The sequence below is a fragment of the Saccopteryx bilineata genome, chromosome 8 (genome assembly GCF_036850765.1).
Source record: "Saccopteryx bilineata isolate mSacBil1 chromosome 8, mSacBil1_pri_phased_curated, whole genome shotgun sequence".
NCBI lineage: Eukaryota > Metazoa > Chordata > Mammalia > Chiroptera > Emballonuridae > Saccopteryx > Saccopteryx bilineata.
Window position 1 is genome coordinate 55,245,540 of NC_089497.1, and position 14,363 is coordinate 55,259,902.

The window sequence follows — 14,363 nt, forward strand, 5'->3', positions numbered from 1 at the left end:
AAAAACTATAGAAAAAATTAATAGAACAAGGAGCTGGTTCTTTGAAAAGATCAACAAAATTGACAAACCCTTGGCAAGACTTAACCAAGGAAAAAAGAGAAAGAACTCATATAAACAAAATCCAAAATGAAAGAGGAGAAATCACCACGGACACTGTAGATATACAAAGAATTATTGTAGAATACTATGAAAAACTTTATGCCACTAAATTCAACAACCTAGAAGAAATGGATAAATTCCTAGAAAAATACAACCTTCCTAGACTGAGTCAAGAAGAAGCAGAAAGCCTAAACAGACCTATCAGTAGAGAAGAAATAGAAAAAACCATTAAAAACCTCCCCAAAAATAAAAGTCCAGGCCCTGACGGCTATACCAGCGAATTTTATCAAACATTCAAAGAAGACTTGGTTCCTATTCTACTCAAAGTCTTCCAAAAAATTGAAGAAGAAGCAATACTTCCAAACACATTTTATGAGGCCAACATAACCCTCATACCAAAACCAGGCAAGGATGGCACAAAAAAAGAAAACTACAGACCAATATCTCTAATGAATACAGATGCTAAAATACTAAACAAAATACTAGCAAATCGAATACAACAACATATTAAAAAAATAATACATCATGATCAAGTGGGATTCATCCCAGAATCTCAAGGATGGTTCAACATACGTAAAACAGTTAATGTAATACACCATATCAACAAAACAAAGAACAAAAACCACATGATCTTATCAATAGACGCAGAAAAGGCTTTCGATAAAATACAACACAATTTTATGTTTAAGACTCTCAACAAAATGGGTATAGAAGGAAAATATCTCAACATGATAAAGGCCATATATGATAAACCATCAGCTAACGTCATATTAAATGGCACTAAACTGAAGGCTTTCCCCCTTAAATCAGGAACAAGACAGGGTTGTCCACTCTCTCCACTCTTATTTAATGTGGTACTAGAGGTTCTAGCCAGAGCAATCAGACAAGACAAAGAAATAAAAGGCATCCATATCGGAAAAGAAGAAGTAAAGATATCACTTTTTGCAGATGATATGATCCTATACATCGAAAACCCCAAAGAATCCACAAAAAGACTACTAGAAACAATAAGCCAATACAGTAAGGTCGCAGGATACAAAATTAACATACAGAAGTCAATAGCCTTTCTATATGCCAACAATGAAACAACTGAGAAGGAACTCAAAAGAATAATCCCCTTCACGATTGCAACAAAAAAAATAAAATACTTAGGAATAAACATAACAAAGAATGTAAAGGACTTATATAATGAAAACTATAAACCATTGTTAAGGGAAATCGAAAAAGATATAATGAGATGGAAGAATATACCTTGTTCTTGGCTAGGAAGAATAAATATAATCAAGATGGCTATATTACCCAAAGCAATATACAAATTTAATGCAATTCCCATCAAAATTCCAATGACATTTTTTAAAGAAATAGAGCAAAAAATCATCAGATTTATATGGAACTATAAAAAACCCCAAATAGCCAAAGCAATCCTAAAGAAAAAGAATGAAGCTGGGGGCATAACAATACCTGACTTCAAACTCTATTATAGGGCCACGACAATCAAAACAGCATGGTATTGGCAGAAAAATAGACACTCAGACCAATGGAACAGAATAGAAAGTCCAGAAATAAAACCACATATATATAGTCAAATAATTTTTGATAAAGGGGCCAACAACACACAATGGAGAAAAGAAAGCCTCTTCAATAAATGGTGCTGGGAAAACTGGAAAGCCACATGCAAAAGAATGAAACTGGACTACAGTCTCTCCCCCTGTACAAAAATTAACTCAAAATGGATCAAAGATCTAAACATAAGACCTGAAACAATTAAGTACATAGAAGAAGACATAGGTACTCAACTCATGGACCTGGGTTTTAAAGAGCATTTTATGAATTTGACTCCAATGGCAAGAGAAGTGAAGGCAAAAATTAATGAATGGGACTACATCAGACTAAGAAGTTTTTGCTCAGCAAGGGAAACTGATAACAAAATAAACAGAAAGCCAACTAAATGGGAAATGATATTTTCAAACAACAGCTCAGATAAGGGCCTAATATCCAAAATATACAAAGAACTCATAAAACTCAACAACAAACAAACAAACAATCCAATAAAAAAATGGGACGAGGATATGAATAGACACTTCTCCCAGGAAGAAATACAAATGGCCAACAGATATATGAAAAGATGCTCATCTTCTTTAGCTATTAGAGAAATGCAAATCAAAACGGCAATGAGATACCACCTCACACCTGTTCGATTAGCTGTTATTAGCAAGTCAGGTAATAGCAAATGTTGGAGAGGCTGTGGAGAAAAAGGAACCCTCATACACTGTTGGTGGGAATGTAAAGTAGTACAACCATTATGGAAGAAAGTATGGTGGTTCCTCAAAAAACTGAAAATAGAACTACCTTATGACCCAGCAATCCCTCTACTGGGTATATATCCCCAAAACTCAGAAACATTGATACGTAAAGACACATGCAGCCCCATGTTTATTGCAGCATTGTTCACAGTGGCCAGGACATGGAAACAACCAAAAAGCCCATCAATAGATGACTGGATAAAGAAGATGTGGCACATATACACTATGGAATACTACTCAGCCATAAGAAATGATGACATCGGAACATTTACAGCAAAATGGTGGGATCTTGATAACATGATACGAAGCGAAATAAGTAAATCAGAAAAAAACAGGAACTGTATTATTCCATACGTAGGTGGGACATAATAGTGAAACTAAGAGACATTGATAAGAGTGTGGTGGTTACAGGGGGGAGGGGGGAATGGGAGAGGGATAGGGGGTGGGAGGGGCACAAAGAAAACAAGATAGAAGGTGACAGAGGACAATCTGACTTTGGGTGGTGGGTATGCAACATAATTGAACGACAAGATAACCTGGACTTGTTATCTTTGAATATATGTATCCTGATTTATTGATGTCACCCCATTAAAAAAAAAAAAAAAAATGTTGCCTGACTGGTGGTGGTGCAGTGGATAGGGCATCAACCTGGAACGCTGAAGTAGGTCCAGGTCAAAACCCCAAGGTCACCGGCTTAAGCACAGGTTCACCAGCTTGACTGAGGGTTCATCGGCTTGAGTGCGGGGTCACTGGCTTGAGCACGGGATCGTCGACATGATCCCAAGGCCACTGGCTTGAGTAAGGGCTCAGTGGCTCAGCTTGATCCCCCCAATCAAAACACATATGAGAAACAATCAATGAACAACTAAAAAGTAAAAACAACTATGTGTTGATGCTTTTCCTCTCTTTCTTCTTTCTCTCTCTCTTAAAAAAAAAGAAAAAATGTTTCTTTGTACAAAGAGCCCCCAAAAGCCACCTATCAGAGCTGATGTCAGAAGTGAAGAGGCCTAAGAAAGCGATAGTCTTGGGTAGAAAAAAAGTAACTTTAAATATGACTATTGCCTGGCCTGTGGTGGCGCAGTAGTAGAACATCAACCTGGAGTGCTGAGGTTGCTGCTTCACAATCCCAGGCTTGCCAGGTCAAAGCACATATGACAAGCAACCAACGAACAACTAATGTGAAACAACTGTGAGTTCATTATTTCTCGCTCCCCCCCACCCTCTCCTCTCTCTGTAAAACAAATAAATAAAAACTTAATATATATATATATATATGTTATAGGTACCATAATTCTCAAGAATATATATATAATTATAGCATAAATGTTAAAATTTGGTAATAGCTCTCTCCAAAGCAAACAAATGAGTTGGTCATATATTTAAAAAGCTATAGAAAACTGACTTGTGAAGCTATTTTAGTGATTGTCCCTATAAAAACCAGTTCCTCAAGAAAGAGAAAACCTCAGGAAAGTTGAAAACTTTGTTTTATACCTAGTTGTGGTGAATATGGTGATAGTGGCACAGAACTTAGGTGATATCTAGTTTGTCTGAAAACCAGATTAGAATCATGATTTTATCACTTGTACTTTGTCTATCTTCTTTATAAAACTTGTCACTTTAACGACTCCTAGGGCACAGAATAGCACCAGCATGAAGCATGCACTGAATAACAAAGAATTTAATAAACAGCACTAACAATAAATAATAAATACTAAAATAGGTCATTTTAATTAGGTAAATCTTAGTAATAAGTTCATGTTTAAGCACAACATGGCTGTTCTCAATAGTTAGTTGCTTTTGTCAACTGTTATTTAATCTATTGCCAGACTTACCCATGGACTTGTATTAAAATGTTCCTTTTAAACTACTGTGAATTATAGCTTTGCATTACAACCTCCTGGAACTGGATCATTCTAGACGAGCAAGTCTCCGAGTGTGAACTAGCTGTTTTTCCCACAGACTACCATTCTGACATAAAAGGATATGTAACATAAGAAATATGTATTTGGTCTCTGCCGCCCGCCCCTTCCTGGCACACAGCAACTAAACCTTTGTAAAATGTTTAGAGCACAGGAGCATCTTTTGTAGTATTTATTTGGTTTTGTTCTTGAAAAAGTTTTAAAGCATAAAGGTAAAATGGGTATCTTTTGTTACACTTTACAAACCCTTTTCAACCACACTAGAGTTTACGGTAATGTGGTGATTTTTGATGAGTCCTGCCTTATCTAGGGCCTGGTTGCCAGGGGAACACTGTGGTTAGAGGGTGAGAACTTTCAGCCTACCCCCCAACCTCTCAGCAGGAGAGGGCCAGGGGCTAGAGGTTAAATTAATCACCAACAACCAATGATTCAGTCATATCATGGATACATAATAAAGACTCCATAAGAACCCAAAGAGAAAAGGTTTGGAGAGCTTCTTGTCAATGAACACTTGGAAGCCAGGGAGAGAGGCACAGCCAGAGGGCTGGAAGCTCCATGCCCCTCACCCACATCTTGCCCTATGCATGTTCTGAGTTACACTCTTTTATAATACACTGGTGAAATAGTAAATAAACTGTTCTCCTGAGTTCTATGAGCTCTTCTAGCCAATAATCGTACCTGAGGAAGGAGTAGTAGAAACCTTAGATTTATAGCCAGTTGGTCAGAGGCACAGGTGACAACCTGGACTTGAGACTGGAGCCTGAAGTGGGAGCAGAGTCTTGTGAGATCTGACACTATCTCAGACAGTGTCAGAATTGAATTAAATTGTAGGATGGTGTGGAGGAACAGTATATTAAAAAAAATTGAGAGTGACCAGGTGGAGGCACAGTGGATAGAGCATCAGCCTAGGATGCTGAGGACCCAGGTTCAAACCCACAAGGTCTCCGGCTTGAGCGTGGGCTTATCTGGCTTAAGTGTGGGGTCACTGGCTTGAGCATGGGGTCATAGACATGACCCCATGGTTGCTGGCTTGAGCAAGGGGTCACTCGGTCTGTTGAAACCCCCGCCCGACAAGGCACATATAAGAAGCAATCAATGGACAACTAAGGTGCAGCAATGAAGAATTGATGCTTCTCATCTCTCTCTATTCCTGTCTGTCCCTGTCTCTCTCTCTCTCACACAAAATAAATAAATAAATAAATAAATATATATATGAATTTGAACTCAATTCAACATGAACAATAAGGGTCACAAAAAATGGTAACAGGAATGACTGTGTTGTTTACTCAGGATGGTCTTTTTGTGACAGAGACAGAGTCAGAGAGAGACAGACAGGAAGGGAGATTCTCATCAATTCTTCGTTGTGGCAACTTAGTTGTTCATTGATTGCTTTTCATATGTGCCTTGACTGGGGGGCTACAGCAGACTGAGTGACCCCTTGCTTGAGCCAGCGACCTTGGGTCCAAGCTGGTGAGCTTTTGCTCCAACCAGATGAGCCCCCACTCAATCCGGTGACCTTGGGGTCTCGAGCTTGGGTCCTCTGTGTCCCAGTCCGAAGCTCTATCTATTGTGCCACCGCTTGGTCAGGCACTCAGGATGGTCTTTACTCAGGATGGTCTTTACTCAGGATGGTCTTCAGATATCCTGCTTTCCCTGAGGCTGCTCAGGTATGCAGTTTCCCTGAGGCCACAGGGAGGTTGTTACCACTTGACTGCCAGCCTAGTTAATTATTTCATAATGTGGTGACCTTTCTTTGTTCCTAGAGGCTATGCATGAAGCACCTACCAATTTTCCCATAAAATTGGTAGGGTCTCAGACTCTTCCCTCCACGTGCAGGGCAGGTGGCTGACTCTGGAGTCCAGGCTGAGGCCTCAAAGTCTGGTTAGGTGTTCCTCCATGGTTTGGTGAGGTTTGTACATACTCATAATTCTCTTTTTCTCAGTCTACTGCATTAATTAACTATATATTATTCTAGAACCCAGGCTGATGTTTCTCTGTCTGATGATGTGTAGCTTACTGTTGTGTTGATTCTTTCCTTTATTCTACTTTAGGTTACATAGTTCAAACCCTTTTGATTTTGCCTTATTCTTTTTTTAAAACTATTTCTATTTTTTTAGATTTTATTTACTGATTTTTGGAGAGACAGGCATGAAAGAGAGAGAGAGAGAGAGAGAGAGGGGCCATTAGAAAGGGAGGAGAAGCAGGAAGCATCTACTCATAGTAGTTGATTCCTATATGTGCCTTGACCAGGCAAGCCCAGGGATTCGAAATGGCGTCCTCAGTGTTCTAGGTTGACACTTTATCCAATGCACCACCACAAGTCAGGCTTGGTTATTTTTTATTATTATTGATCATGATAAATTCCCTCCTAAAATCCATCCGTGAGTAATTACATCTCTGTACCATGCCTCCTGCACAGCACTGATAACCGGCTAGTGCCCACAGAGAATTATAGAGAACTGCTTAGCGTGGAGGAAACCCCCACACCACTGTTGACCAGAGAGCACAGCAGTGTGGAGTTCTGCAGGAGAGGAGAAGCACAGGACTGTCTCCTTTACAGAATGACTGTTAGAAACTACAAATAGTCAGACCTGGGAGTTTATAGTAGACTTTTTCTCAAAATTAAACAAAATGAGCCTGACGCTTCAAGAAAAACTGACAGTATCTGTTGCCAATTATAAAATCTGAGTTTAAAATAAAATTAGAATTTTGGAAAACCTATCTCTGTCACCACAAGCTTGACAGCTTCCCAATACTGAAAGCCTTTTCTGGTGGGATGTTAATGAATGTGAATTTTTAATTTTTTAAAAAAAATGAGACAGAGAGAGGAACAGACAGAGAATGACAGGAAGAGAGAGAGAAATGAGAAGCATCAGCTCATACTTGCAGCACCTTAGTTGTTCATTGATTGCTTTCTCTAATGTGCCTTGATTGGGGGCTCCAACTGAGCCAGTGACCTCTTGCTCAAGCCAGTGACCTTATGCTCAAGCCAGTGACCTTGGGCTCAAGCCAGCAACCTTGGGCTCAGGCCAACGACCCTGTGGCTCAAGTTGGTAAGCTGGATGAGTTCACACTCAAGCCAGCGACCTTGGGGTTTCAAACCTGGGTCCTCAGTGTCCCAGGTCAACACTCTATCCACTGCACCACTGCCTGGTCAAGTGTGAATTTTTAATTTTATGTAATGATAAAATAGTAACTCTGTGAACTGATGTTTTCTAAATGACTAATGCATGGTGTAACAAAATCATGCATAGTTTAGGGTCCATTCAAAGTACAAAACACACCAATGAATTTTCATATGAGAAGTTCACTTTCATATTAGATTCCACACTATATCTAATATGTAGTGGATATAGATATACCACTTTCAAGTTTCCGTGCAGCACCAAAGAAGAATAGCCACAACTAACTTAAAAGGCTATTAAAATATTCCTCTAACTTCCATCCACATTATCTGTGTGAGGCCACTGCACAGATATCTACAAACTATCAAATTTAACTCAGCAAACAATACCTGTAATATTTAGAACCTAACAACTGCATCCTTTATTAACTAGAATTATATGGCACTGTGTTTGAAAGAGAAAGAGGCAATGTTGAGGTAAGGCAACATCAAAGATTACTATTCTGGCCCTGGCCGGTTGGCTCAGCGGTAGAGCGTTGGCCTGGCGTGCAGGGGACCCGGGTTCGATTCCCAGCCAGGGCACATAGGAGAAGCGCCCATTTGCTTCTCCACCTCCACCCCCTCCTTCCTCTCTGTCTCTCTCTTCCCCTTCCGCAGCCAAGGCTCCACTGGAGCAAAGATGGCCCGGGCGCTGGGGATGGCTCTTTGGCCTCTGCCCCAGGCGCTAGAGTGGCTCTGGCCTCGGCAGAGCGACGCCCCGGAGGGGCAAAGCATCACCCCCTGGTGGGCAGAGCATCGCCCCTGGTGGGCGTGCCGGGTGGATCCCAGTCGGGCGCATGCGGGAGTCTGTCTGACTGTCTCTCCCCGTTTCCAGCTTCAGAAAAATACAAAAAAAAACCCCAAAAAACAAAAAAAAAGAAAAAAGAAAAGATTACTATTCTATTTTAGTGTATACTTGAAAAATTTTTTTTTATAAATTTTTATTAATTTGAAATTTTATATATATATATATTTTTTTAAAGAGTCACTTGTTTGGCCATATAGTCTTCCCACTGGCTTATATTTTACATCAAAAGAGTCTATACGCTTACTTGAAAAATAAAGGATACAGACTTTTGAAAAAATAAATGTAACAAGTACACAGCTGACAGACTTGAGGAAACTATGCACACAATATAAAACTAGGCAATTTCTGTTTTAAAATTTTCAACCACAGTCCACATTCAGTATCATTCTGTACTACTTGCAATTGTACGGCACAGTGACCGGACAACCACACACTTCAGGCACCCACCTGGCCCCACACAGCCATCATAACATCACTGACTATATCCCCCACGCTGCTGCAATCCACATCCCTGTGACTACTTCATAACTATCCACTTGAACTGCTTAATCCCTTCACTTTTTCACCCAGCCCTAAACCCCCACCCTAATCAAGGAGTCTTTACATCATAAAAATTATCTGAGCATACTAGATGGGAAACATTGAGGGCTCCAAAAGACACAAACAATTAAAAAATTTTTTGTGATAATATCAAATAGGTAGGGTTATTTTGTGCATTTTAACTTGATTTCAATTTATACTTACTTCTCTGACTTCCACAAGATGGTCTGGAGGTAAGTGAGCTCTTTTGCTCGTTGATTGTAGTTTGGAATGTCCAACATTAAAAAAAGAAATGGCATTTTGACTTGGTCTTCTCTGGGTTATGGGTGAATTACCACTGGACGCCAGTGAGAAGCTCCGTGATTTCAGAGGAGGATTATTCTATTAGACAAACAAAGAAAATCATTCCTTTTAATGGCTCTCTAACCCTCAACCTATGAGGTCTACATGAGTAGTTTTAAAAATTAAATTAATCTCAGAATTGACTATAAGAATGTTTCTGAAAAAAAAATTTTTTTTTAGGTGAGAGGAGGGGAGATAGTGAGGCAGACTCCTACATGCACCCCAACCAGGATCCACCTGGCAACCCTGTTGGGGCCAATGCTCGAGTATTGAGCTATTTTTAGTGCCTGAGGCTGATGCAATCCAAAAGAGCTATCCTCAGCACCCAGGGTCACACTTGACCCAATCAAGCCACTGGCTGTGGGAGGAAAAGAGGGAGAGAAGAAGAGGGAGGGGGTTAGAAGAAGATGGTTGCTTCTCCTGTGTGCATCAACCAGGAATCAAACCTGGGACATACATACCCCAGGCCAATGCTCTATCCACTGAGCAACTGGCCAGGGCCTGAAAATTATGAATTGTAATATTATTATTATTTTGTGTGTGTATGTGAGAGAGAGAGAGGCAAGGAGAGAGAGACAAAGACAGGAACATCAATTTGCTCCAGATGATGCCCTGACCAGGATCAAACTGGAGTAGTAAATGTAACATGCAAGCATCTTTGGAACAAACTGGTGCTTTCTGATCACTGCCAATGATTATCATCTTGCAGTATGAATAATATTTTTGTGTCAAACTTCCTGAAGACTGTGAAGCAGGCATAAATTACAAACAACTTTTTTTTTTAAGTTTTTTTAATTCAAACTATCACCCAATTATGGAATCCTTTTAAAGTAAGCACTGGTCTTTGTTTTGTTTTTCAAGACTTTATTTATTCATTTTAGAGAGAACAGGGAGAGAGAAGGTGGGGAGGAGCAGGAAGCATCAACTCCCATATGTGCCTTGAGAGGGCAAGCCTAGGGTTTTGAACCAGCGACCTCAGCATTTCAGGTCAACACTTTATCTGCTGTGCCACCACAGTTCAAGGGAATCCTTTAACTATTCTTCCCACATACTAGTTTTTAAATATCTCATCCTCTAATTTCTAGGACTTAGACTCTCCTTTTCACCCTAAAAAATAAACTCCAAAGAAGATATACAAATGGCCAATAAGCATACAAGAAGACTCTCAACATTATTAGTCATTAAGAAATAAAATCAAAATAACATTGACATTCCACCTCACACCCACTAGGATGGCTATAACAATTTTTTAAAAAGGATTACGGGCCTGGATGGTTAGCTCAGTCAGTTAAGAGTGTTGTCCCGAAACAAGGTTGCGGGTTCAATCCCTGGTCAGGGCACACACGGGAAGCAACCAAAAAATGCACAACTGAGTGGAACAACAAAATGCTTCCCTTCCCCCTCCCTTCTTTCTCCCTTCCTCTCTCTGTTTCCCTAAAAATCAATAAAAATTAAGCCCTGGCCATTTAGCTTGGTTGGCTGGAACATCGTCCCAGAGCAGAGAAGTTGTTGGTTCAATTCCCTGGTCAGGGCACAGACAAGAGCAACTCCATACTCCTATCTCTCTCTCTCCTTGCTCCTCTCAAAAGAAAAAGAAAAAAAGAAAAAAGGACTATAATAACAAGCATTGGTGAGAAGGTAGAAAACTTAAACCCTCATATATTGCTTGTGGGAATGTGGAATGGCTCAGCTGCTTTAGAGAACACTTCGGCAGTTCCTCAAAAAATTAAACAGAGGATGTGTTGTGATAAGAATTAAAGCTGGGTGTGATGATCAAAGGCTACCTTGGTTGTTTCCATATTTTGGCCACCAGAAAGGGGGCTGGGGGGTAGGTAGGAAAGGGTAAAGTGATCAAATAGTGATGGAAGGAGATTTGACACTGGGTGGTGGACACACAATGCAATATGAAAATAATGTATCATAGAACTGTACACTTGAAAACTATAGAATTTTATTAACCAATATCGCCCCAATAAATACATTTTTTAAAACAAGACTACAATAGAAAAGACCCAAGTACATAAAACCTAAAATTCCCATTTGAAAAAAAAGCTACAAAAAAAAAAAATTAAACAGAGAACTACCACACCACATGACCCAGTGATTCCACTAAGTACATACTCTAAAGAACTGAAATCGTATTTTCACACAAAAACTTAAACACAAATGTTCACTGTAGTATTATTCATTATGGCCAAAAAAAGAAAATACAATGTCCGTCAACTGATGAATGAATAAAAAAGATGGTATATATCCATACAATGGAATATTGTTCACCCATTAAAAAGGACTAAATTGTGATACATGCAATGACATAGATGGACCTTAAAGACATGCTGAGTATATGAAGCCAGACACAAAAACCCCACATATTGCACGATTCCATTTATATGAAAGCCCAGAACAGAAAATCCATAGGAATAAAAATAGATTAGTGTTTGCCAGCAACCTGGAAAGGGGAGAAGAGTGAGTGACTAAGTTTTTTGGAGGGTGATGAAAATGTTCTGGAATTAGATAGCTGTAATGGTTGCAGAATATTGCAAATATACTAAAAACTATGGAATTACACACTTAAAAGGGTAGATTTTATGGTATGTGAATAGCGTTTTGATTTAAAAATATAAAAAGAAATTTTAAAAATTCTTTCACCATGTTTGTGCATAGTATCATACCGGGATATCATAATAGCCACATACCTTCCCAATGGCCTCAGTGTGATGTTGCGTACATATCTGAAGTCTGCTCACCCAGTGCTGACGCTCTTTAGCATCCGTGGCTGATAAGAAGAATCTACAAGTTATTCACTTTTACGATAATTTTTGGAATAAAACTGTCTACAGCATGAAGAAAGATCACTGAAAACCAAGTATTAGTCCCACTCTCCCTAGAGAGCAAATGCCCCTGACTGCAGGAAAGCAAAAAAGATTCCACACACCAGCCTTGCTAGGTAACACAGTAGCTGGATGTGGGGATTTCATAATGAGGATAAATTACATGCAGCTAGACGGGGATATGAGACTTGACATATTTTAAATTTCTCATGAAAATATGCTCTTATTTAAAGAAATAACCTTGATTAAACACTTAATGTGTACTCCATATTTCAGATCTCAAGCAGTATGCTCAGCTAGGATTATCATTATACTTTGTGCACATTAATTATATAAAAAATACAAACTTCTACATAAATTAAATTTATCTAAATAAATATAACTTATTTTAATGAATATGAACATTTTAATAAATACCAACTCTGTCCATTAGTTCTTGAAAACCACGAAGGTGGCATACAAATCAAATCAAGAAAAGGGGCAAACTACTAATCAATGGCAGACATGAAAAAGTATCATTTAAAGAAGGCTGTGCTCCTAGTTTTCAGTAGGTACGGTTTTGTCTCCACAAATATTTGAGTGGGGTTGATCTTAGATTCGTTCATTGTTCCACTTAAAAAAAGTATTTATTAAAAGATTTCATAAATTCTTAAAGCGATTCCAAGGTTTAGAATAGTATGTCTACAACATCAATGACAGTAGTTTCTATTTCCAAAACCTAAATGAAGTACACCAACTTCTCAAGGGAAAAAGAAAAACACACTAATAATTCTCATATCTCAACCATACCTCTGAGTTTATACTGTTCCCCACTGGCAGCATTTACAGTGAAGGTGTGAGAGTCCTCATCACTGGGTGATATCACAGCTCCTGCAAGTTGCAAAGTACCTCTGGGTTTTTGATTTCTAGATTGTTCATTCACAAAGTATTCCAATAACCCAGCTTCATTGTTTAAGACAAAAAACCTGTAATAATTTTAAAAAGAAAAGGTCATAATTTTTCAACATTCCTCTAGTCAAACTAAAGCAAACCCAATTTGTTTGTTTGTTTGTTTGTTTTGGAGAGAGAGGAAGGGAGAGAGATGAAAAGCATCAACTCGTAGCTGCATTACTTTTAGTTGTTCATTGATTGCTTCTCATACATACATAGACTCTGGGGGGCTCTAGCTGAGCCAGTGAGCTTGGGCTTTAAGCAAATGACTTTTGGGCTCGAGCCAGTGACCATAGGATCATATAGATGATCCCATGCTCAAGCTGGTGAGCCCACACTCAAGCTGGATGAGCCCAGGGTTAAGTCAGCAACCTTGGGGTTTCGACCTGGGACCTCTGCATCTCAGGTTAATGCTCTACCCACTGCACAACCACTGGTTAAGCTCAAACTAAGTTTTAATCACTTACACACTTTAAAGTTTTTGCCAGAAAAAAAAAAGAAATTCGGCCCTGGCCAGTTGGCTCAGCGGTAGAGCGTCGGCCTGGCGTGCAGGGGACCCGGGTTCGATTCCCAGCCAGGGCACATAGGAGAAGCGCCCATTTGCTTCTCCACCTCCACCCCCTCCTTCCTCTCTGTCTCTCTCTTCCCCTCCCGCAGCCAAGGCTCCATTGGAGCAAAGATGGCCCGGGCGCTGGGGATGGCTCCTTGGCCTCTGCCCCAGGTGCTAGAGTGGCTCTGGTCGCGGCAGAGCTACACCCCAGAGGGGCATAGCATCGCCCCCTGGTGGGCAGAGCGTCGCCCCTGGTGGGCGTGCTGGGTGGATCCCAGTTGGGCGCATGCAGGAGTCTGTCTGACTGTCTCTCCCCATTTCCAGCTTCAGAAAAATACAAAAAAGAAAAAAAAAAGAAATTCAAAAATATTTCAAGAAATACTTGGAGCCTGACCAGTGGTGGTGTAGTAAATAGAGTGTTGATTTGGGTCACTTGAGGTCCCAGTTTGAAATCCCAAGGTCACCGACTTGAGCACAGGCTCTCCAGCTTGAGCATAGGGTCGCTGGCTTGTAGGAGATCATCAACATGATCCCAAGGTTGCAGGCTTGAAGTCCAAAGTCAATGGCTTCAGCAAGGGGTCACTGGCTTGGCTCGAGCCCGCTAGTAAAGGTACATTTGAGAAGCAATCAATGAACAACTAAGGTGCCTCAACTACGAATTATCCATCTCTCTCCCTTCCTGTCTATCTCCCTCTACTTTAAAAAAAAAAAAAAAAAGAAAAAGGAAAAGAAATAATTTGAAGATACTAGGTTGAATTTCCTAGAAGTAAAGATTATTGAAATACTGAATGAGTTTAATAAAAGATACAAAACTGCCAGCTAAGAGAGAGGCACTTAATAGGGAAGAAGCATACCCGATAATAAAAAAAGGAATAAAA

General features: G+C 39.8%; 1 protein-coding gene across 3 annotated transcripts in view; it reads right to left on the bottom strand.

Annotated features, from left to right (window-relative positions):
- Nucleotides 1-14,363, bottom strand: part of OSBPL11 (oxysterol binding protein like 11) — a 105,525-nt gene that overhangs the window by 55,888 nt on the left and 35,274 nt on the right. For all 3 annotated transcript variants that reach the window (XM_066240653.1, XM_066240654.1, XM_066240655.1), the window contains 3 exons: nt 12,795-12,970; nt 11,871-11,950; nt 9,037-9,213 (listed from right to left, as the gene is read on the bottom strand). In XM_066240653.1, the coding sequence (XP_066096750.1) occupies nt 9,037-9,213; nt 11,871-11,950; nt 12,795-12,970 (433 nt within the window). The remainder of the gene's footprint in view (nt 1-9,036; nt 9,214-11,870; nt 11,951-12,794; nt 12,971-14,363) is intronic.